This window comes from Erpetoichthys calabaricus, chromosome 2, assembly GCF_900747795.2.
Source record: "Erpetoichthys calabaricus chromosome 2, fErpCal1.3, whole genome shotgun sequence".
Taxonomy (NCBI): domain Eukaryota; kingdom Metazoa; phylum Chordata; class Cladistia; order Polypteriformes; family Polypteridae; genus Erpetoichthys; species Erpetoichthys calabaricus.
In genome coordinates, this window is record NC_041395.2 from 289,483,949 (window position 1) to 289,510,480 (window position 26,532).

General features: G+C 36.4%; 1 protein-coding gene across 1 annotated transcript; it reads right to left on the reverse strand.

The window, feature by feature from the left end:
* Positions 1 to 131: 131 nt before the first annotated feature.
* LOC114647171 (E3 ubiquitin-protein ligase TRIM8-like) lies at positions 132 to 26,532 on the reverse strand. Its single transcript, XM_028795736.2, has 6 exons — positions 23,934 to 26,532; positions 4,834 to 4,929; positions 4,392 to 4,625; positions 2,510 to 2,541; positions 2,287 to 2,402; positions 132 to 1,861 (listed from the first exon to the last, which is right to left on the reverse strand). Exons 1-6 carry the CDS (start codon positions 24,504 to 24,506, stop codon positions 1,242 to 1,244), a joined length of 1,671 nt encoding a protein of 556 aa, XP_028651569.1. The 5' UTR covers positions 24,507 to 26,532; the 3' UTR covers positions 132 to 1,241.

A 26,532-nucleotide genomic window follows, 5' to 3' on the forward strand; every position in this document is an offset into this window, starting at 1 on the left:
AGGCTAAACTTAGCCCAGAGTTGTGGAATATCTTTCACTAGTAAAAGTGGATTAAAAGCCACATAATCACAAGTCAACTCTAACTTCCCCACCATACCCAAAACATTTCAGCTTTCTTTTAAACCATATGGTTTATTTTTGATTTTTTTTTTTTTTTTTTTTTTTTTTTTTTTAATATCACATCCCATCTGCATTTTTTGTTTCACAAAATATTTACAAAACAAATGTATACAAGCACATTTTTTCGGTCAACCGAACAGCTCTTCTTAAATAAGCTCGACCCTCTGTATGCCCAACTGGACCCCCTCCCCCCCCACCTTCTTCCAAGCAATTGAACATCTTTCATATAAAATTTATGAAAAAAATTCTCTAACCCTCACACACCTGATGCACATTCACTCACTCACACACAGGAAGTGTGCTTACACTCTCTCAAGTGCTCACAGCTACAGACAGGAAGTGACCCGTTGATGCGCTTGGCGCAGGAAGTTCAACGTGGGGTAGAAAATTAAAAAAAGTATCAACTCAAGGCCTTGAATGATCTTTTCAGTCCAAGAGTCTCCCATATCCAACATTCATTGATATGCTGCAATCCCAAGAAGACCTTAAGCTTTAAAAGCAACTGGATCAGTCTGCTTTTCCACACAAGATGATTTAAGAAAGAAAATATTAAAATATGACAAAAAAATGAAGTTAAAAATAAATAAGAGCTTGTTTCTTGCTCTCTTGTACAATCAGGGTGGGGGGGAATGTTCATTTGTATTAAAAAAAACTGCCATCCACACAGTTGTCTGTGCTCAGAGACAAGCAGAATATTCTGGGAATCTATCCCATTTCATGAAGATTTTAACCCACTGTGCCGATTTGTGTTGCAAATTAAATTTAAGCTCCACAGAAGGTTGCCTAAAAGAAAAAAAGGAAAAAAAAAAAATGTATGCCGGACATATCCCAGCAACAAATACATTGAAAGTCAGGCAGAACATTCAACTGAAAAACATGATGAAAGTTTAAAGCAGTAAGCTATGCACCAATTGCTCTTAAAACTGAAATTTCCAGTTAAATAAAGACAACATTTAACTGTGAAGTTTAACATATGTTGATTGGAAAAAGAAAAAGGGAATAAAAATAGCAGTTTAATTTGATTAAAAGAAACGAGGTGATAGGGGAAAAGGCCTGATGGATGCACACTATTTCATTTTATTTGCACACTTTCTGTAATGGATTATTGATAATGTCAAAGGTTAACTTGTGACATAATGTTTAGTGGAAGATTGGCCATAGAGCCCATAAAAGTCGGGATGCCTGTGTGTCTGAGAGGCATCTATCCAGTCCCGTACAGACAGCCCCTGGAGTGACTGCGGCACTGAAGGAGCAGATGGGAGTGAGTGAGAGTACTCTTGGGAGGTCACTGTCCAGGCAAATGAGCTGGACCTTGGGTAGGGGGGGTGGCTGCTATGATTTGACACTGATGGGACTCCAGAGCAGTAACAGTTGTCCACGGTGCACATCAAAATTTTACGGCCACTGTAAGGTGGAAGCATGGGTTGCTGAGAGGTGCTCCCATTAGGGTAGTGAGAGGTGGGGAAGACTGAGCTGGAATGGACGGCCTGGGCTGTGCTGCCGAGTCCTACAATGTGCTGGGTTGAGCTGCAAGGCACCATGGCTTGTGCAGATTGACCCTCTCCTGAAGTGGAACCCTGGGACAGGAACTGCTTTCCAACTTTTCCAGGCTGAGAATCCAGGAAGTTGCTGCTTTCTGGGAAGGCAGTGGAGTGCTTGCGTTTCTCCGCTCCAGAACCACTAAGGGTACAGGGATACGCAGGAATGCTCTGGAGGAAGTGAGCTGGAGTGCTAAAAGGAGCTGTAAAACAAAGGAAAAGATGATGAACATATCAAAAGTGTTTTAAGTGTTCAAAAAAAAAAAAAAAAAAAAATTCTTACACAACCCCGCATAGCTTGTCACTACAGACTGCTCTCTGTTATACCATTAACTGCAAGGGACATTTTCAGAACTTTAAAAGGCTCTGGATGGGGAATTGCCACGTTCAATTCATATAGTTAAATATGAAGCCCTTCTTAAAATACATAATTTTTAATTTTTTTTCCAGAGGAAAACATGTCCTTGCTGTAATGTTTCATTAAGATATGCCAATTTTCTTTCCAAAACCTTGACTGTTTTTAGAACCTTGTCAACTTGCATGTCAGGTGATAGTATGCTTTAGAGATGTTTAGGTAACCCATTGAGAGGGAAGGAAAAGTCCAGTAACATTATTACAAAAACTATACCTTCCAGCATCTTTCTTAGACTCTTCTCTTTCTTTGAGATCTCTGAAAGGAACAGTTTAGAATTGAGATGGCCCACTTTATGAGGAGGTAATCCACTCCCTGTACAATTCTGCGCTCTGGCAAAGAGATAAAAGTTAAATTAATTTTTCCATTACAGGCAGCAGACTTAAGTTTTTTTTTTGTTTTTTTTAAATCCTAAAAGCAGTTCTGCTGTTATACTTACCTATCTGTCAAAATCTTCACAGCTTTAGTATTCTAAAATAAAGATATAGACTTGTTTAATACTCAGAAATACACAGCATGATAGGTTATGCATATGCAAAAATTAAAAATAAAAAGGGAGTCTTCTTAATAGAAACACTGAAAGAAATTAAAAGAAAAACAGCCACTGACGCCATTTTTCTTCAATAAAACAGTAATAAATCAATGTAAGCCCATTAATCTAGGATATTTTGTTTTTATATGCAAAGTGCTATGTAAATGGATGGAATAAATGGTTACATTTTCTTTATTTTTAATGCTTAGCATGTAAGAATTTAAAATGTATTGGTAACAAATACTCCTTTTTACTAACCAAATACAATGTTTGCACACACACAAAGTTTAGGGAAGGACACACAATTGATTGTGCTGTGATATCAGTCATCCTGGACAATTTTTTTTATTTTTTATTGTTAAGGTCTGTTCTTTACGGATATGGTTACAGTATATGTTTACTAGTATGTGAGGAAGATTAACATCAGGAAGAGTATGTGTGTATATTCATGAAATACATTTGTTATTTATTTTAAACATGCACACAATACTGCAAAGTCCTGTAAGACTACTAAAGTGAGACACACACAGGGAAAATGTAATTAACCGTCAGAAACAGGTTATTTATTTCAGTAACCAAGCCACGCCAAGTCTAGCGCACCTGCAGCTCTCTTCTTGTCGAAGGCCACAGGAAATGACTCCAAAATAAAACACACTGCTGGAAAATATGAGGCTACCCCATGTACTGTACATTCATTTTTAAGGACCTGGTACATTGTGTGTGTCTCGTTAATCAGCCAATCTCTCCTTCTCTATCCTCTACACCACTAACATTTTGAATTAGTAACAGGTTGACCTCTAACAAATCATCTTTGTGCCTGCACTCTCAAAGGAATGCTGAGAGCCAGCTGGCGTGTTTAAGGAGCCTTTTTCATATTTTAAATGAACCCAAAACAGACGTTTGCCGATGTCTGCAGGTGGTGTGACTGCTGAACTGATGCTTATAAAGTTTATTTTATACAGCATTGAATACATATTGAATTGAGAATCAATACTAAAGCAAATTGATTGGCCAGATTTGCAAAAGATTCACACTTAATATCAGCTTGGTGTTCACAACATAGGTTTTTATGTACCTTTGGCTTTAACACTCTACTGACAATGCACAACTAACTATTCAGTGTACATTTAAAGAATACACACACAAATCACGCTCTCTATCCTTTTCTCTGCAGATAAAAATATACAATAAAATTTAAGCTATATCGGCTAGCACTAGTTCAAGTTAATGATATTTTTAGTTTTGGTTTCATTAGGCTTTTCTGTACTGTTTCACCAAGAAAAAAAGTTTGCGTATTTCAGAACTAAGAACCAAAAAACGGTGCATCACGATTTTCATACCCTGCATTCTAACATTGTTTTAGTGGAATGTCAGCAAGAAAGTAGAACAGAAATCTACAGTCACAATTCATTATTGAGACATACTGTCTTTAGCACCAAAATGGGGGGAAAAAAAAACCAAGGCAAATGGATTTCACTGTGCCTACTGGTGCACACAAGAAACTTCAACTTAATCTAAAAAAAACGTTTCTCAATACAGATGCAAGTAATCACAATTCTTAAGCAGTATCTCCTTGTAATTTCTATGCAAACTTTTAATAAACAATTTCTATGCACCTTGACTATTAGAAAAAATGTTTGCAACTAAAAACTTTTGAGAAGAGCACAACATAAAATTACATTTTTCATACAAAGAAACCGAGTAAGAAGAGTATGATGCACAACAATCCAAACATGATGCACTGCTCTGTCATCATTGTATCAATATTAAAGCACATCTGGAAGAATACCTTCATGAAGTTAATGTCCTCCATCTTGTCAAAAACCATCTGCACAGAGCTAAGCAACTTTTTGGCTTCCTGGCGACGTTCACTAAGCTGTAGGATCTGAGAAGAGTTTTCTTCACAAAATTTTGAACGGGCTTTGTCTAGAATCTCCAAGGTCTTCCCCAAATCCTCTTCTAAAAGTTGATGCATCTTTTGGTATTGCAGTCTCACTTCCTCTTTCAACTGTTGAACCTTATCCTATAAAGGACAAAAAGGAAATCCACAACAATGAACAAAAGCAGTGCACAAACTTTGCCTTTTGGAGTCTGCATTTTAATTTCTTATTGACAGGAGGTAGAAAAATCTATAAAAAATAAAATATGGTAAATATTCAGATACATTTACCAAAAAAAAATTTTAAAAAAAAGGGCCACGTAAAATTACCATTGAGCAAGTAGCTCCTTACCTCTACCAGTCGCTTGTCAGACTCCAGCTTATAGATCTGTTCTTCAATGTCCTGATCTCTCTCTTCTATCCTGTCCTGTTGCTTTATTAACATTTGCTGCAAGACATAAAAAAAGGTGACAATTATTGCAGCAAACTGAAATAAACTGAATTTCTAAGCCATTTCAGATACTCATCATAAATGATTAGGTTACAACTACAAGGAAGACCTTTCACAATGCCACTCCTACTAGAGTTGTACTAAATAGTTGATTGCATGTTGTACATCAGTTAAATGTGAAAGCATCAAGGTTTGAAGAGATTTAAACTAAGTTTTACTCAAATCACTTCACGACATGGGTTACCTTAAGTAAAAGATGCAAAAAGCAATGTGGGTGTGTGGAAGAGGCTATGTTGCACAGAAGCCTCAAAAAGAGGGAGGCTTTAACTTCCGAAGAGAATCAAGTTTGTGGTTTCTCTTTTAAACTTTTTTGAAAGCAATATTTTTTAAATTATTCACTGATAAAAAAAAAAAAAAAGTAGTTACTTATGCATTTTCTAAACCTGCTTAAGCCTGTTTTGTCATGAAGGGCATATTTCAGCAACACTGTGTGCAAAGCAGAAGTCAACACTGAACAGAATGCTAACCATATCAGGAGCTGTTTAACCTAACACACAACTCTTTCGAGCATTATTACGTTTTAGTCAAATTAATTCTGACAACTGGCTAGTGTTCACTTTAAAAAGTCTTTAATCCTATACACATCATTTTTTAGATCTACAGTCTGTATTAACCATTAAAAAAAGTGGGTAAGCAGCTAGGTTGAATAAAGCAAAGCTACTATCCTAATTGGAGTGTCAATGTTAAAAGCATTTATGACTAAAATCTGAAGCAGAAAAAGATTGTTTTACTTTTTAGGATAATATATGGTCAACAACAGAACAGAAAAGAATTGCATGACAAGCAGAACAAAACCACAGAATCCATTATTAATAAAATGAGTAAATATACATACAAGGGCATTACATTGTCATTTTCAGCATATGCATGCAGCAGAGGACTGGTGAATGAGTCATCTGCTTTGAAAAGTGAACAGATCAACACATTTTAGTGGAACAAAGCCAATATTATTCTTATGATAGGCCAGACAACTGGCAATAGGATATAGACCTTAAAACAGATGTGCCATCTACCCACTCATACTCTATCACAGAGAATTGGTTCAAAGAGATCTAGATGATTGAACAAATAAGAACAAGGTAGAAATTTACACTAACTGTTGATCACAAACTGACGGACCAAACGTATGTTTAAAAAAAAAAAAAAAATACAGAAGACGTCAAGATAGTTAAAGAATATCATTTAAAATCTAGTGGACAAGGAAGATGCAACAAATCTATTACATATAAAAACATCTCAACCAAATGACCATTGCTAGAAAGCTTTTTTTTTCATGTTTCTAACTTAAATAACAATAAATCAACACCTTTATTTACATAAGCACAGTGGCCTTGTAGCTCAGGAGGTAAACTTCAAAGATACAGGATTCACGCCTTATGACTGAGTAATTTCTAACCATACGCATTCACAACCTACCTCTGCACAAATTCTGTGCATCAACATGAAATTCAAACAGAAGAATAATTTAGGAGGCTATTTCTTCCCTTGAACTGAGATAAATATTAACAACCTTTGTTTGCCTAACACACAGCTTTCTTGAACAAAATATTAAAAAGTAATTTATAGGAGTTTACAGTTTTGACTTTTACTTAACAACTGACAAATCATATTAAAAAAAAAATAGAACATTCAACAAGGAGAAAAATACATCTCATCTTAAAATGATGATTTAAACATTTAGCAGACATGAATTTGCATGTCCAGTTGAGGTTTCTTAATTGCTCTCAGAACTGCAAATGGCAAATTATATATTCCATATTAGATGCACAATAGTTGCCAAAACTTTCACAGCCACAACGGTAATCAGACAACTTCAGTTTGTACAGAAACCAAATTATATAGGTTTCTGAAAGTGTATGCTGATATAAGGTGGCAGCAGAATTAATAGGTGAAAAGAGGATTTATCAATGCACGGCAAATTATACACTGTTGTTACAAAAATCTGAAAATAGAATGCATTCTATGAAATTAAAAACAAAAAAATGCCTGACTGGCTATGCCCAGAGGATTATGGGATTGTTTACATAACAAAAAGTAGGTTTGTAAATGCAAAAGAGGCCCATATGTCCTGTTGAACAGGTCAATTAGATAAACTGTGTCACAAACAAGTAAACAGCAATTACTAATCAATTTTTAGACAAAAAAAAAAAAATAAAAAAAAAAAATAAAGTTAGACATATACTATATCTATTTATGGTCAGAACAAACACCAGAATGCCCCCAAAAAAAGGAACAAAACTAAAAAGTAAACATCTGACTTAGCAGTTACAGTCACAGTGAGGCAAATTCCTGTTGGTATAAAAGAGCCCAGGGGGTCCAGAGTGCACCCCATAACTGAGCCCAGCCTTTTAGTTTGTCGATTTGGTGGGCCTCCCGTGAAGTGATGTCACCATCCCAGCACAATACAGCACTGAAAATAATGCTGGCTATCACTAAGTTGTAAATCTGTGACTGTGAAGGATGTCATTGCCCATATTAAAGGAACTATGGCGTCTAAGAAAAAAAAAAGAGCCTACTTTCACCTTTCTTCTTACATAGTTCTTCTGTGTAATGAGACCAGTCCAGTTGTCATTGATGTGGACCCCCTCAAAATCTACTCCTAGGACAGTGACTGAACAATATGAGGCTTTTTAGTGCATTTGCACTGAAGTTAAGTTGCAGGCAATTCGTTCCGCACCAAGAAACAAATTACTCCCAAGTCTCACCATCGACACATCCCATAAGCATAGAATCATCGGCGAAATTCTGCAAGTGATATGACCTGGTGGTCTATTTGTAGTCAGAGGTGTACAAAGTGATGAGAAAAGGAGACAAGACTGTTCCTTGTGGTGCTCACATCTGTATCATAGGCACAGTCCTGGAGCCCCACAAACTGCAGCCTGCCAGATGGAAAGTCCATTATCCAGGACACCATAGGCTTATCTACTTGCATATGTTTGAGTTTACCCCTTTAATGGGGATGGCTAGTTGGTACTGACGGTACTGGAAAAAACAATCAACAGTGTGCTTATAGCTTTGTCCAGATGAGCGAAAGTTTTGTGGAGCAGAAAGATAATTTCATCCTTCTCTCTGATCTTTGTCTATCCAAGTGTCACTGGTGTGTAGTCATCAGGTGAAGAGTCTCATGCACACACACTACATACATTATATATACGTGATTATATATATATATATATATATATATATATATATATATATATATATATATATACACACACACACACACACACACACACACATATATATGTATGTGTGTGTGTATATATATATATGTACACACACACACACAGGGTGGCGCAGGAAACTGGAAATTCTGGAACTAGGCGTTAGCGCCCCTGCTGCATCGGGAGTTGTTTGGGACCAATGCAACCTTGTTTAGAACCCCTTGCCATTAGTTATAATGGAGCAATGGAGTGGTGTGCAACAAGTGTTCACTGTGAAAGCCTTTTATAAGAATGATAATAGTGCGACTGCTGCGCAAAGGGAATTTTGGCATCATTACCAGTTAGGATGTCACGATTGTGTCCCGTCTGCTCATGCGATTACAACATGGGTGCGTAATTTAAGAAATGGGTTCTGCCTTTAAAAAAAAAAAAAAAAAATAAAAATACCCCCAGGTGGAGCACTTCACATACTGCCTGACAATCGATGGCAGCTATTCAATGATTGTTTGGAAGGCGCATCATTTCACGCATTGTTTAATCTCTGGTATTTTGGATAGGTGTTCAATACTGATCTACAATACCTGTAACCTAAATACTACTTTATCACTGTGCCAGTAAACTCCCCGATTCTCTAAAGAATCGCAAATCCAAGAATGGCAATCACTTTGTGTTCCCTCCGATCTTTGGAGAGATGAAAAATCATGGAGGGTGGGAGCATTCTGGAAATTTTTCATTTAATTAAATAAATATTTGTACTAAAGCTGTTTTTGGAGCTGTGACTCCTTTGGTTCTGGGTTTGACTCTGGGCCGCTGAGGCTCTGTGCACGTGTGCTTTCGGCATGGCTTGCTTCTGGCATCCGTGCATATATACAACCCTCGTTTAGTAATGTAGATTGCAAACTTGATTTTTCAAAAGTCACATTTAAACTATACACTGGATTTCATTAAATTTAGCTTAGCTGGACAGGATAGAATTGTCTTCTTTATGGTTCATAATAAATGTATTTCCATAGCCAGATCCTTGTGCGAAACATCTATATTTAATATATACTTATCCAAGTTCTTTTGTATCTTTCATTACCTAGTTGCAAGACTCAGTAGTAGGCCCCATTCTGTTTCAACTTAAAGAAAATCAATATGGACTGTCTGGACATTATTGTTATTAATAAGACTACTAAGCTGTCCTGATTTCTTGCCTAACAAGTTTTGAAATATTCTTGCCAATTTTGATACACACAATTGCTAAATTTTAATACTGTATATACACACACACACACGAATACACACACATAAAACAAAGTTACTATTAAATTTGATTAAAATATATAGCCAAGATATAACTAATGACTCAACTGGCAGTTACTGCTTGAATTACTGATGTATACATTTATTATTCACACAACAGCAAATAACACACATCTCTCAGCCATTACTCCAGTGTCCTAAAAGGTAAAAACTCTTAGCTCACTCATTCATTACTCATGTTTAAATTCTAATAGAGGATTAAAGAATCCTCCGAAATTGTGCTAGAAGAGGTTGAACCTTGTTATTCTGTTTAATAACGCAAATCAATTGTTTTTCCCTGATTTGCAAAGTACTGCAATTCCTGCAGTTCAATTCTAGGTTCATAAAATGGCCAAAAAACACAAACATTATTTTATTGTTGCTTGACAAATAAACATTATTCCATTCAAAAGACTGCCAAGAAGCTAAAATTTTCCATACAAGTGGCCACACTACTTTAAGAGAAGAGGGCAAACTGAATCAAACCGGGACAGAAAAAGATACGCAAGACCCTGAAATACAACTGCACAAAACAATAAAAGGTGCTATATAAATAAAATGTATCAAGTACTTCAGAGTGTGTAGTTTGTTAAACAACCACCTAGTTTGCAAAGACCAGTGGTAGTGATCACAAGGAGAAATCTGGGATGATGCCTTGGATGGAAGAGTTTAAAAGAAAAAGCCATGTAAGAAGCTGACAAATAAAGGTTAAAATGGGTCAAATGTTTTTAATCACCCAGTAATCCATAGTTCAATGTTTGTATTTTTTGTCCATTTGAGTCCATCCACACTTTTGCTGATGACACTGGTATTTGGCACATTTTTTCTGAAGTCTTCACTTTACTTCACTATTGTTAATGGAAAAAGTTGAGCTTAAACAGAGAATCACATGTCCTATTAGTGAACAGTCAATGTGGGTCTGGATTAGAAAGACTGTGTTTCACTAATATGCTGAAATTCTTTAAGGAAACAATATAAACATACGATCAGAGAGGTTCATATGATATTTAAAAACCTTCTGAAAAAAAATCAAGATAAAGGACCTATATGTGAGGCTTGTGATCAAAGTTAAAGGAGTGCGAATTCAATGCACAGTGTGTAGAAAGGGGTAAAACTGGATTAAATACAGGAACCAAAAGGTTGTGGGGCAACTTACTTTTGCTGAATTAGGTGTTGCTAAAAATTATGCCAACTGGGGATCAGTGTTACAGGCAGCTTCACTCTTTAATTTACAATGATTATTTGATCAGCTTGTTACTTATATTCTTATTTTTACAGATGATACCAACCTAGATGGAATGGCAGACAATCTAAAATCAACTAAATCGTTACAGTTTAAATTTAGACTTGGACAAATTCATTGCAAATTAAATTTAAGTAAATGTCAAGTATTACACAAAAGAAGCAAAAAAAAGTCAGCTTTGAATATAGAATGGTAAACTTGAAGCTTTTAAGTACACTCTGTGAGAAGATCGTGGACACTTCATGTTCTGCATTCATTGAATAAAAGCGATTAATGCTGCTAATTAGATCTTTTCATACCCAAGTGATATGTGGAGAACAAACCAAATGAGAAGCTAAATAAGCTAAATAACTCAATCTAGACTACTGTGTAGAGTTACAGTTTCCATATTCCAATAACATGTAACTACATAAGAGAAAAACTAAAATAACTGAACTTTTTAGATTGCACAAATGGAGATTAAAAGGCAATATATCATTATTACAAAGACAATTAGTACAATGGATGCAAGCTGTAATTTTAAAAGAAGTTGTTGAACAAGAGCACAGGGACAGAGGTGGAAACTTAGTAACGGTATATTTCACACAATGTTTTTCTTAACACAGATATAGAGACATGGAATATAGATATTCGTACTTTGTGGAAATTAAAAATGTGACAACTTTATTTTGGAGAAATGGAATAAATTGGATTGATAAGTTAAAAGCTTTTGTGAAATTGTCAGTTCTTATTAACATGTTCTAATGAAGGCTTTAGTTTGAGTTGCACTAAGGCTACACAATTAATTGTATATTAATCGTGATTACAACTATAGTTACCACAATAAAATCACAAATAGTGGAAATTACCACATTCCATATAGTAGTATTGCTCAGCCAGGAATTGAGGTTTCCCAGTTACAGACTGCTCTGAACCATAAAGGAGTGTTGTAATGAAGCACTCTCTTCCAAAAAGTTTACATTTCTCTTACATGTTTGCTGCAACCTCTAGAAAAACCTGAAAGTAATGTGTTAACCTGACACTTTTTATAAAAGTTTTAATTCCAAAATGAAAATTAACCCGTAATTTGAAATTTTTTTTCCCTTAGTAACAATGCTGATTAAAAACATGGTGCAAATTGCTACAGTACAAGCATAAATTTATGCAACCGTCTAAAATTCAATCACAAAGTTAATTATGGGGGGTACATGAAAGATAAGCAAGCAGCATCAAATTCCAGTAACGTGGGGTCCATTAATTACCTATTTATGGCTATAATGCAGATCCATATCGTGTATGCTATCAAAAGCAAATTCTATTATCCTTATATATAATTTGATAGTATCCGTATGTATGGTGTTCGCGTCAATACCTCGACTCAATACAAGTTAGAAGCATGAGTAATGACGACTGGGTATTAACAACGGTCATTGTTTAACTTTTAGCCGATCTCAGATCTAAAATGAGTGATGACCGCAATGCAGTCACAACAGCAGCGGCCGCGGAAAGGACGTGTAGGAAACGAAGTCACATGACTGACAAGGAACGTAGACTTGCTAATGTGACCAGACATACACAACGTGCACAACAAACGGGATGAGCAGCGTGCGGCTAACAAATGCTACTAATGCTGAAAGAAATCGTGTCTGCCGTGCACAAGCGACTGAAGAAGCTCATGCAGCCGCAAATGCAGCATGGGTTGAAAGACATCGAGCAGCCCATGCCTTGCGGTGTGAAAATGCTCAGCGGCACGGCATTGCCATGTGCAATCACACAGATATTATTGAGGACGAAGTTCCGGAGCACCACTCTGGCACATTTGACAACCTGTGCAAACATTGCAACTCATTCAACTTAACCCGTGTGAGAACAAGCAAGGTGGAGAATACAATTGCTGCCATAAAGGTCGAGTTCGAATTAACCCTTACAGATATCCTGACAGGTTTAAGAACCTGTTGACATATTTAGACCCAAACTCCAAGCACTTCTTGGAAAATATCAGAAAGTACAACAGTGCATTAGCCTGTGTATCCATGGGCGCACAAATATCCCTGCCTCCAGGCCATGGTCCATATTGTTACAGAATACATGGCCAAATATACCATCAATCTGGACCCTTGCACCCCGGAGAGGGTGAAACACCAAAATTTGCTTAAATCTATATATTAGAACAAAATATTTCAGGGACTTTCTCTTTTGCAGAGAAAGTAATAAGAATTCTTTGCTTTGAGTAGTGAGAAAAGTGCTATATAAATGCACTCAGCAATTGCAGGTTAAGGGCATTGCTCTAGGGCTCAACAGAGCAGAGTCCCTTTTGGCATTTACGGGATTCGAACCAGCAACCTTCCGATTGCCAGTGCAGATCTCTAGCCTCAGAGCCACCACAAATGTAGAATTCCAGTCGCTAGTATGTTATATATTAATATTTTATACACTTAATGTGCTTACATACCTGTATTATCAGGTTGTGTTTATATTGTTTCTTAATCTTGTATTACTGCTATTTAAGATTGTTTTTTTTTTTTGTTTTTTTTTAATTTTGCTTTTGTAACACAGCAGTTCTATGTTCTATGTTTCTAACATTATTCAATCATGGTTAATATTTGGGTTCGAGTTGTACTTGATTTCATGATTATTTGTACATGATTTATTGTACTGTGAAATACTGACATATATATATATATTTTTAAATGTGCATTTTCATTGTAGAAACAAACAATATTAACCTCCTTAGTGCTGAATTTTTTCTCCAAAAAACAACATGTAATATGCAATGCTTTTTTCACTTGAAAAATACTTATTAAATCTCATCTTTCTACTGTAAAACAACCAAAACACTAAAAGTACAAAGTCAGGACTGTAGAAAGTATGATACAAATAATAATATTAATACAGCACACAGCACATGTGCAAGTGACACAAGCATAACTTTTAGATTCACCAGAATCACTTTGTTTCATTGACTGTTTCAATTTTACTTCCTGAAGACAGATTCACCTTGTCATCACTGCCGATGAGGAGTTTCTTATAAGACGCCAATATGAGGCTAGGAGAAGATGCGTCTACAGCAATGCTCGGGCCTGATGCTTATGCAAGACATGCCGATATCAATTCCCAAGTAATGCTCGGTTCTAATGCTGTCGGCACTTTTACAGCCAGAGTAATCCTTGGGTCTTACGCAAGACATGTCTATACAGTTGCCAAAACAACACTCAGGACTAAGGCCTTTAGCACTGTTTTTACAACTGATGCGACGCTCAGATCTAATGCTGAGAAGGTTAAACACCAAGTCAATTTTTTAATTTTCAACTAATCCATTGTTAACATTTTTATGTGAAAGTGTTAAAGTGGATCCCTACAAAATGAAGGTTCTGTTGTTCTGAATGTATTCAGAATATAGCATATGCAGTTGGTAAGACAAAATAAATATTTCACTATAGTGAATTCACAATTATATCAAACACAATAAATCGTCAATTAATAATTTTGGCATAATCATGCACCCCTTGCTCTATCTACTGTAGTTTAAAAAAAAAATTATATATATAATTTTAGTACAGCATATTTGTCTACTGGCTTAATGAATCAGACTTTTTACAGTTTTTAGAAAAGCCAAAAAAAAAAAAAAAAACCCAAGACAGTATGCAGCTGTTCTGTTTAAACATACATTATGCCCCACCCACCCAGCACTCACAGCAGCAAACTGAAGCCAAGGAGATTTAAAAAAGAAGCACAACAAATCCACAGCATGGAACTATCTACGCCATACAATACAATGGAGAATTGACAAGTAAACGTGTTTTTGCATTTTAAGTCTAGCTATGAAATGAGCACTATAATAAATTTTACACATTAAACAGCCCATGTCATTTCCCATCAGCTGAATACTAATAAGAATGGAATTCCTTGCTTACGACAGCACAAAGATGATTCAGATTCATACAAGCAAAACAGGTTACAATATGGCTAGCTAATCAGATTTATTGCATTACTTCAGTAGATAAGCTTTGCAGTAAACTATACTGGTGTCCATTTTACCACTTTAGTGTGGGGAAGGCAAAATTAATATAAAACAGCTACCCTTTTTGGCATGTCTTGTTTACACCAGTTGTATCAAGTTATGAGGATACATAAATATGCATGTCTCATATAATGACTCCTTTGGAAAGTGTTACACAATAAATACAAGTTTTCAGAGTTTAAAACCTCTCCATTAACAAGTCTACCCAGAATTAAATTAATCTAAAGATTAAACACACTTCAGCTTTCTATTTAATGTGACACACAACGTACTCTTCTCAGAATGCAAAAATCCATCTTGTCATTTTGATATCTAGATTTAGTCCATTTCAAACAAAATTTGTAAGGTGTAAACACCTATTAAATCAAATGTGTTGGCCAGAATAATTAGAAAGGGAGGAAAAAAAAAAAAAAAAAAAAAACTCAATACACATAGAGTAAATCATTATAGTTAATCTGGCAGTAAGACTGCTAGACTCTTAATGTTTAACAGGAACACTGACCATTAAGAAGGTCTGCTGTCACAGTCTTCAATGAAGCTAAAAACATTTGTGAATGCAAAAGAGGACCAATTAATTTTCTACTAATAACAAACCAGTACAACCTACAGCCAGCAATTAAACGTTTATTCCTTTCCGGTGTGCTCCATTGTCACTTTTTACAACAATGTTTTAAAGAAACGGAATGAGACAAGCTCATAATATTGGCCATTTTCTTGTCCATGCAAGAAGTGGTGGATGTTGAAGAAAAAAAAAAAAGCGCTATAAGGACAGTTCCTTTAATGCAGAGAACCTGCTGTTCTTTTTTTGTATCAATAGTCATATTAAATCATAAACTATTACAAAATATGAAATGAGCATATGCACATACTAAAAAAGCACTAATTACTGCCATTTTCAAGGACACACGTTTAACCCAACAGTAACCTTACTTAAAGTTACTATTTTATTGCTGGATGATTACGTGACCTTGTAAGAAGTTTGGCAATAACTTATTTTGAAGCAACATGCAACAAAATACCCAGCAGCTCCTCTAGTAAACTACAAAAGAATTGACCCTACCTCAAATCCATCCCCCACCTATATGTCACTGAAATTCCAGAATATACCATTACAAGCACACAACTAAGAGGATTATTCAAATTAGATACATAATACACAAAACAAATACAAGATCTAGGTCAGGTACACAGGCTTCTCCCTGTAGTTAGTCCCAGTTTAGACAATATATACAATTATAAAAGACCACATGCAAATTGAATTGTTAAGTATCTAAAATGGTAAAAAGCACTCAATTCTTCTAAAAGCATTAGTTAACTTTATTATAAACTGTATTTTCACTTTAGGGTAGCTATTAGCAAAGGTTTACATGTATGAATTCTCATTGTCGAAAGGGCTAAACAAAAATTACAACCATTTTAAGACACTGATTAAACTTATTCTGAAAATACAAATTTAACTGAATTCAAGAATTCTACTTTTGTATTTGCAATGCTACACTAATCTGCACGTAGGGATGAACAATAAAAAATACAAAGTTAAAAACTGAAGTACTAGAGGGAATCATGGCAAGCAAAAGATAACTAAAAATAGAAAGCATTCAGCCAATTGAATATTTTGTTATTTAACCTTTTAAAACATGAATCAGAAGTAGACAAAACAATACACAAAGTGCAGGCAATAACAACACACTAACCGTTAACAATACATTTATCCAATCTACAAGGATAGGAATTAATTCTAGTGAACTCTCTAAATTAAAAAAATATTATGACCCAGCCCAATGCACAGACCAAAAGAGTAACTGGCACTCTGCCTATACTGTAAATGCATCATATTTTGCTCCACATCGATTTACCACAACCTCTTTTTAAGTTGGTGTGCACACAGAATGACCTACACATGCCCTAGTTAATCCCTGTTTTTACTTCAGCAGGACAAAAAAAATTAAAAAATTAAAAAAAATTGGAGAATTCCTTATTAAACTTAGAAAGGAGTCTGGTTGCAACTCACATTAGCAATTTGGCAAAAATGAACAACCTAAGCAAAGTTTAAGAATAAAGGCATCTTTAATTCACCGCTTTAAATAAAACTCAGTCATGACCCTGCCCAGTCTGGCAGTATATCCTCTAATGAAATTAACTTTATGTAGTAATCAATTTTCATTTAACTTTAAATATTCACTTTGTTGTTTCATCTTTAGGACTACCTTGGAAAATTATTTGCACTATTTTAAATAGGAAATCAAACATCCTATCTTAAATCAACTAATCGCGTAAGAAATTGTAATCACTTTGCTTCACCATTTTTAGCCCCAATTTATGCTAAATTATCCAAAGGCTAAAGGTGTGGAATATTGAAGAATGTCAAGTCAAAGTTATGTAAAATTGAATTTGAAACCTACTTAACAGCATATACTGTATGCGCTATACTTAAGCTGTGGTGAACAAGGTGACCACATGAAGATTATAAAAGGAATAGGAGCAAATAGTTTGCTTTATTTAATTGGAAATTCAAAAGGGCAAGTATGGATTTGTTGCACAGAAGGGATAAGCAGATTAGAAAATGGATAGAAAAAAAAAAATGTGCAAAATGAAATTGGTGTTCATTAATAAAAAACAAAACAACTTCATTATTAAAAAAGTAAACAAGGAGCAAGCTACTAGATACAATCATCTTTATTTAAGCTCAGAGACACATCAGCACTAAAATGTAGGCCAAGCTTCACATTTTAGGCCCTAAAGGTAAGTAAAGGCTTGAGTGATCAGTTAACACTTACTCACCATGAGTATTCGCTTCTGGAATTTTAAAGGAAATAATTTCTGACACAATGACCTATTACTTATACAGACAGAAAGATTATTTTGTCAAAGTTTTGTCAGCTTTAACACTGCAATCTCTGTTTTCTTCCAAATTCTGTTATTAGGTATAAATTAACTACCGGTACTCAAGGCCTATCATATGCTAGTCATTAGTACAAATACACACTGATTTAAAGCAAGTATTTGTCAATTTTTAAAGGTTCTCAACTATTTTCTGCTTAAAGGTTTGGGATGTGCCTCAAACTGCACGATTTAGAGACAGACAGTTTATTACCTAGGCAAAATAAAGAATTTTAAATCATGTGACACTGAGACCCTAAAAACTAAAATAAAAATATATGTATCATTTGCTGTGCCAGTTACATGACTCATGTGGTGCACCACTTGGCACTTCATAATATATTCACCCGACAACCTCAACTCATACAGTTTGGCTAACAACTGATTTATTTGCATAGTGATGCTTTCCTCAGGTAGTTTCCATAGTTTATCAATCAAGTGTACACTTGACAGCAGATACAACTTTTATTTGAAAGTACCCAGTGTCAATGTTTAATAGTGATGCTCTGATACAGACTGTCCGATTTTCACCCCAAATTACTCAATCAGAACCTGCTTTTCTATGTTTTATGGAAAGTTAGTTGTCCTTTACAGAGTATTACGATAGTCAAGGAATCACATGTCATTTTGCTGCTGAACTTCCTGTAAAAATAGAGCTGACAGTCAAACTTTTAGAGAGGAGTCAGAAATACAGGCTTTTACATTGAATAAAGTAAAGAAGTAATAAACCGAGCCAGCAGAAATCGGAGGAGTCATCCTGTACATGGAAAGTAACAGCACAGTGTAACAAAAGTGAGGTGAGTCCATTGCACAAATTAAACAAGAATGAGGTCAGACCTCATTTTGTCCTGTAATTAAAATGGACACTCCTTGCGGACAGTGACTGAACTTGTGTTTAGTACAGCAGATACTATTTTTAATTAGAAAAAGAACAGATAAATAATTTGTCCTTTCTGCTTAGTAAACAATTGGCTTGTTAGCTAAGAGCCAAATGTGTCAATTTTACATGTAAACTTGTTAAGCAAATTAACCTTGTATCTCTCCTTGATAAATCTGAACATTTTATTATAACTGTGGCTTGTACATATGACAAGAATTGTTTTCTTTTATGGCATGTGTATTCTGGGTAAATGCTTTCTGTAAATATTTTAGTTAAAAAAAAAAGTATTTTAAAGCAATTTTTAAAATATTTTTATGGTCACTGAACAATAAGCTTACCCATTCATTTTTTATTAACAAAGTGAAATGATGTAACAGCCATGGTCTGCTGGTTAAATAAAAAAAATACTTTAATATAGAACACAAGACTTCAATGCTGGTTGTGCAGGATATTAGTGCAAAAAAATTAAAAACATCAGAAACGGAATTAGTCAATGCTAGCAAGTAACACAAAATTGGCGATTTAGATTGGTATTAAAAAAAAAAAAAAAAAAAAAAAACACGACTGGAGCAGCCCTGGTCAGTAAACCCTCTCTCTCTGACCCTTTCTTTTTTGATGCCACTATGACAAAAATGGGCATCATTACATATTTTCAATAGTGAAGTATTTGTCTATCACAAGCAATAATGTTCACATACCATAATGCACAATCAGCACCTTGTTCAATTCACTCATATGTAAAACAATCAAGCATAGCACTACATAGTAAAAGGCTAGAAAATGTCATATTGGCAAACAAATCCTCCCTCACCTTATACATGCAGATTTAGTATATTCTTCCAAAATGCTAAGAGTGATGGATTATTTTTAGTTCTGTGATCTTTCATTGCCATCAATGATATATTAAAAAAAATATCTGCTCAGAAAAAGGTATTGTGTTCATAGTGTGTTTGAACAGATGCAACACCCTTTTCATGCATTTATTTTGCTATTTACAAAAAACAGAATTTTTAAATACTTCTGTATAAACAAATCAGTAAACCAACAGTGACTTCACACTTTTCCCCCAAAAGTCTACTGGAAATTCACATTTATCGAATGAATTTGGAAGCTGAAAAGTAGAACTCCAAAAACTGAATATGCAACTGGCCAACTAGTGGGGCTCATTTATTATGATCAGAATGTCAACATGTCACTTTTTACAAACCATTGCCAGGTCCTTCAAATGTAATCTATGCAGCTGCTGTAACAACCATTTGCATAATAACTTTCCTCTTAATTGATCTTTTCTGTTTCTACCCACTGGTCTACATTGTGTTCCACTCTCACATTTAATGCTGGTAGATTTCAGATGTTACTATGAAGATAAAGGAAGAAATTAAACCTGCATGTCTCTTTGGACTATAAGAGGTATCCTTTCCATGTCAGACTTCCTTTTTCATCCATTTATGCCATCTTTTTTTTGACGGCAAGTTTGATCCATAGACTATCATATACACACACAAACACAATGCATTCTCCACATGGAGCAGCAGCTCCACCTCCTCTCATTCACGGTGTTACTGTTCACAATTAGCAGTGAAAACTGGAGCTTTCAAATGAAGGGATCCCATGGTATTTATAGGACACCTTTTGATTTAACGTATGCACATTAAGGAATGATCATTTCTTATCTCTTTGTGCTCCTGTACCTTTGCTCATTTCTTCTTTGTACACATACTCGGCTGGGAAAGCACACACACAGCTCTTTATCTGCTTTTTGCTCCTTGATTATGCATTCTTAATTTACATGTGTATTACTTATATTAATTTTAACAGGCTACCCTTTCTTTCAAAGCTGGCAGTAAATAATAAAAAGGTTATTAAAAAAAAAAAATACTTTTCAGACAGTTTGATCTTCAACTAGAGGAAGAACAAAAACTGTATTAATCAACACTCAAGAACTCAGTACAAAGACAAACCATTAAAAAATGTACCAATTCACTTTCTATACGTGGCCCCTTGCCATCAACTTTTTACTCAGGTAGTCTCCCCAACCTGTTATGTAGGGGCATCCAGCAGAATTTTGAAAGTTCTTAGGGAGTTTACAATGGGTAAAGTTTGGACAGCACTGCTTTAGTCTACAGTAATGTTTATAAGAGATTTCACTAATTGCACTCTACTGATTTGTAAATGTGAAATGTCCGAAGCTTCTGAACAAGTTCACTACCTAATGAACAACATTGTTTAAAAAATATTACATTAATGAAAGCAAGTATTAAAGAATGCACTACTGTTCTTAAATACAAGTCAATCTCAGAGGCTTTTGAACAAGTGAAATCCCTCAAAAGGAATCCAGCGATATAGATTTTTTGGATAAAAAATGTGATCTTCACTTAGATATGCTCGTCTACCCATATCAAATGAAATTATGGAATATCAATACTTTTCAAAGTACTTTATCGAAGATGGGAATTTCAGTATTGTGACACCCTTGAACATTTGTAAATTCTTGAATTTAAAATCCTTCATGAACAATACTCAATGGTATCAACACAAATAAGAACCGAGTTATTTAATGTAACCCAACTGATTGGACCACAAACTACTAAACACCAGCTGTAAAGCTTCATAATTAGAAGTCCGCTGAGCCCTATTTCCCATCCATCTAGGCCACCCACATTAAACATGTAGTTTTTCTTTAAAGGATTTTACAAGACACTCAAAGAGCTTATATATGTTCTATGAGAAGAAATTGTCACAAAAAGGAACACAATGTTAGAAAATCAAAAATGAGGCCAGAATCTCACATTTATTGGCCAATTCTTCACGCATACAAGGAAATGTATCTTATTTTTGTCTTTGAATCCCCACCTACTGTATAGTTAGTTACATGACAAACAGTCAGTCAGTCATTATCCAACCTGCTACATTCAAATAAAATCTGAAGAAAATACAACATCATATACAAAAAGTATGTGTATGCAGGAATAAAAATATGCCTGCAGAGAGCAAGACAGATTAAGAAATACTGAATGAATAGAGAGTTGAGCATTAGCTATATGTAACACTATTGCACGATATTGACGAGGGGGCACCCATCCTGGGCAGGGGTAGCTAAATTACCCATTTATAATGACATGTGGGAAGGAGATACTCATATCTGCTTGTTCTGGCAAAGTTTAATCAATAACGCCACTATAGTAAACTACAAAATGTAAAGTGTGCTGTCCTACTGGGGCACTCTCTAATCATGTTATATACCAGAAAGAATACACTAGCCACTCAAGTTTTCAAATACTAATGCTGGAGCTCAAAAACTTGTTTTATTTCTGGTTTAATTTTAGCCAGGGGCCAATTTCTACATGCAGTTGAACTTTTTACTTAATGTAATATTTCCTTCTTTATATATTTAGTTCTTTGGTATAGAAACACCTAATAACAGGTTGTTATATTCTTTGGAACTGGAAACCAAAGGCTTGAACATTCTATTCATAGGAATTTTTGCTTAGAGTAACTTCAACTTTCTTATTGAAGATGTTTAATGATGTACTCTATGTATCACTTAAATAATGGAGCAAAACAAGAAGTGAAGTTCTAGTTTAAGACACTGTATTTTATACCTGTAAATGCAACTGTCAAACTGTATCTTCAAAGAAATGAATGAAGAAAACCACCACTATACAATTTTTAGGGGTACGGGAAAGTCAGAGCCTATCCCAAGAACATCAGACAAGAACCATTCCTGAAGCAGGCGTAGATACATCCCCAAACACATGGATACATATCCAATCCCCCAGGAATAATCCACACAAATATTTTTTTCTTTTTTTGTTACTTACCCCATGTAGTTTGTAGTGATGGCCAATTCCTGGCTTTTGAATTGAGGACCTGCCACCAACCCAGCCCCACATTGATTGGTCAAGAGTCCTGTCTTCAGTTCAAAAGCACAAACTTAACGGAATATACCTTTTCTGTTTACGTACACCAATTTTTCCGGTAGTAGTAAAATATTTTTGCAAGAAATGCATGCAGTTTGCACATGTTGAGCATACGACTGGACAACAGACATTTGAATTACATGACAATGGTAACATGAGAATTTTTTTGGACTTTTTCACGTTGTTTCCCATTGGACATAGCCACTACATTTCATCATAAAACTATTTGCTCTTGTTGTGTATGAAAGCTTGAGATCGTTTTTTTCTCCCAGCCATCACTACAAATCACATGGGTAAGTATATAAAGGATATTTTTGGCTGGAGGATTAGTCTCAGTGTTACATTTCAGAATATATTCAATTAAACAACCAGAGCATTTTGAGATATACTAAAAACATCAGGAAGTCCTATTGAAAACCTAGGCAACGTTACAGGAAACAATATTCAAATATCATACATTGCTTTTCATGGATTTTACAATGCACAGGATGTTATTTCCCTTTCAATACATCTTGAAATGCAATTTGAAGAATGATAAAAATCGGTGAGATATCGAAAATGTGAAAAGGGAGTAAATTTAAAATATCTTAAAATGTGCAATATTTAAAAATGCACTCAAGATGTTTGGAAATAGACACGTTTGCCGACATCTATCCTGCATTATAAAACCTCTTAAAGGCACATCTCATATCTTAAAAAGCATTTGGTTAACTTTAAAATGTTAGTTCAGCTCACCATGCAGCTGCCCTCAACACTGCATCATGACACCACCCAATAAAATATATAAAGGGAAACAAATGAATAAACGGTGTACGGTAGACTAAAACTATAACTATATTATAAATTAACCCATTTATGCATGATCTTACTCTCAAGACATTACAACTCAAAGCTCGGTTTTTACAATATACTGATGACACTTTAAGCCATATTTCTTAAACCCACTTACACAGAACAGGGTTGTGGTGACGCTGATGCCTATCCCAGCAAACATTTGGTGCAAGGCCTGGAACTGTCTGGACAGGGCAGGAGCCCTTGGGTTAATTTAACATTGCTGGCTCAGGTAACACCTCCACGGACTGTGGGAGGAAACCTTAGCAACTGGAAGAAACTAATGCGGGCACTGGGAGAACATGCAAACTGCATGCATAAAACACTCAGAATTTGAACTGCAGTCTCCTTGCTGTGAGGCAGCAGCACTGCCAGCGTGGTGCCACCCCCAACTTCAAAATTAAGTTTAATAGTCATACGGTCACTTGCATTGCCATCCTTTTGCAAGCATATGACAATCGCATTATTCCTGATACATGCAGAAAGCATTGGCTTTAGCCAAAAGGAGATTACCGTTTCAGTTATGCATTAAGAACTGCAATACAAACAAATCTGGGTTTAAAACAGATGTGCAACTGGACAACGTATGGGGGACTGCGCTTATTCTCTAGCTAAATCTAATGAAAAGGAACCCGCCCAAGGGTGAGCAAACTGAGCCGGTGATCGAGGCCGCTATGAGAAGAAACAGAAGGAAAGCAAAGGGAGCGAGGGGGCCCGCCTAACAGCACATTTGACTCACCCGCATGTCGTTTCTGCGGCTCTCCACGTCACACACGGAGTGGTTGTGGTTGGCCCCGCACCTGGACAGGCAGCAGTATTGGCAAACGGCCACCTGCTCGGTCTCGCAGTGGTACAGGCGGTAGGCATCATGCTGAGGACAGCTCCAGGCCCGCACATCCTCGGCCTCGACTAGGAAGTGCCCCGGATTGGAGGAAGGCTGCTGCAGGTGCGTCTGTACGTGAGACTGGCAACAGGGCGCGTTGCACCGAAGACAGACCTTCTGTGCCGGCAGTGGTGGGCCCCGGCGACAGAAGATGCAGTGGAGCACAGTGGGGCTCTTGTCTACGTTCAGCGCGTTGAATTTCTCCACGATGTTGGTCAGCTTCAGGTTTTTCTCCAAGACCGGTTTCTGGTTGTATGCGTGGTTGCACTCTGGACAGCGGACCAGGCCCGTGTCTTTGGACCAGGCCTCGCTGATGCAGCCGCGGCAGAAGTTGTGTTTGCATGGCAGCTGGATGGGCTCCACAAACACGTGAAGACAGATCGGGCAGATCAGCTCCTCTTCGAAGCAGTTCTTCCAGTTTTCAGCCATGGCCGCTCTCTTTGGGCTGGCTGTCTCATTAATTTTTTTAAAAACTTGTGTCTGTTTGTTTTTTAAATATGTCCCCAACTCCTTGATCCGTAAATAAAATCCCCGAAATACGGGAGCTAAGAGTAATTTCAAGCAAGGTGTCCCAGGTTTGCTCTTAAACTAGCGAGATCAAATACACTAAGATTCCTGATAAAGGTTTTTTGGTAGGGAACTTAAACCAAAGTTGTTCCTCAGACGTTTCGCCTTAAGCCAAATAAATAAACTGCCAGTTCGTATAGCTTTAAAAACGGTTCACATTCCAGTTCCTTACTGGGTGGAGACAGAGCCTAACCCAGAGAGACCAAAACCAATTTCAAAAACGTTCCTTCGTGAACTAAAGTTGTGCTTTTATTGATGTGCTTTCCTTTAAAATATCGCCCATTCCATAGCAACACTGTTCTCATTCCAAGGGAAACGATTTTTACAATCCTAACTCCATCGGCTAATGTGAACGCCAGTAATCCGGATGGCCACAATAAAAACACTCCCAGTAACAGATGAGAAACAGTAAAGGCTCCTTATTTAAAAAGATTTTAAAAAAGACAGATGAGGTCAATCATGACCTTAAAGTAATCGTCAGTTCACGCCTTTAAATGTAAAAAAAAATAACAACAAGAAGGTGCTGCTTCCTCTCTCTCACACCCCTCCTCCAGAAAAACAACAGGACATCTACCGATAGTCCGCCACAGCTGCGTCTTTCTTACTTACTCGGAGCGGCACGGAAGTGCGGCCTTTCTCAGGCTGGTTTCAAACGTCATTAACGTCGCCAGTCGTTCCGCCCGCTGCGGGTATCTTCGAAGTGCCCTAGGGTCATGGGTGTTAAAAGCGACACGATCCAATCCAACAAGTTACTGCGCGCGGGGACTCGGTATGCGGAGGAAGAAAAAAAAAATCAATTCTCGGTACTGCTGGGAATATCCCTCAGGATAGGCTTCTTCAGGGAAAACAGAGCGAACCCCAATGTCCGTTTTAATTTGCGTAAAGCAGTTATCCGTAATGGTAGACAGTCGTTGCCAGCAGCAACTACGCTACAAGGCTTTTCTGTGTAACAAAGTAATCAATTACAATTTGATTCTATACACAAGGCCTCTGCCACTATTACGTCTGTGATTTCTAATAAGGTATACATATACTATATATACGTATTAAACGTATACGTACGTGGCGCAGAACGGAATCGGCAACATTCTCAATGCTATTATTTTCCTTTTCCCCCAAATGTACCCCCTTCCTCTTCGCCCCCCTCCCTTCCACCGACAACACCTCCTCCTCCTCTGCCGTTTGCTACAAAAGGGAAGTCAGTCCTGTACAGACGACTCTTTCAATTCGGTAACCAAAATAGATATATACATTCTTCTATATATATTAAAATAGATTCGTTTAAATTATTTTAAGCGTGATATTATGAAGGCTCCGCTGACGCCTTTCTATCAGACCAAACGGTCGGCGACACAATTCCCCAAAAGGCAGGATCCTACCGTTTCAGCACACGGGCTTCAGTTTCGACAAAAATAGAAACATTCTTTAATAACCAGATATATAGATATTTGCTCATAAACAGCGATAACCGCGTACAACGCTGGTTTAAATTACAAAATTCTTTAAAAAAATAATTTATACCCCTGTTTCTCTTAAAGGTAAACGCTCCGTTTTGCCCTTATCACTGGCTGTCATCAGCCATCTTGTTTTCCTCTTAAAAAAAAAAGAAGAGAGTGAGAGAGAGGAAAAAACCCGACGTTTAAGAATTTTTCAACCCTTTAGAAATGGGAAAGAGAGGAAAGTTGCGAAGGCGTCTCCAGTCGTCTTGCGCTTGTATTCTTTTGTAAAACGCGAGCGGTACGCTGAATCCAGTGACGCTCTCAGTTTGGTTTAGTCCACTGTGTGATCATGTTGTTATTTATGCTATTTCTCGCTCGCGCTCTCTCTCTTTACAGCAATCTTGATGTGGAGAGGAATGCGGGCGCCGAGGCTTCGGGGCTGAGACCGA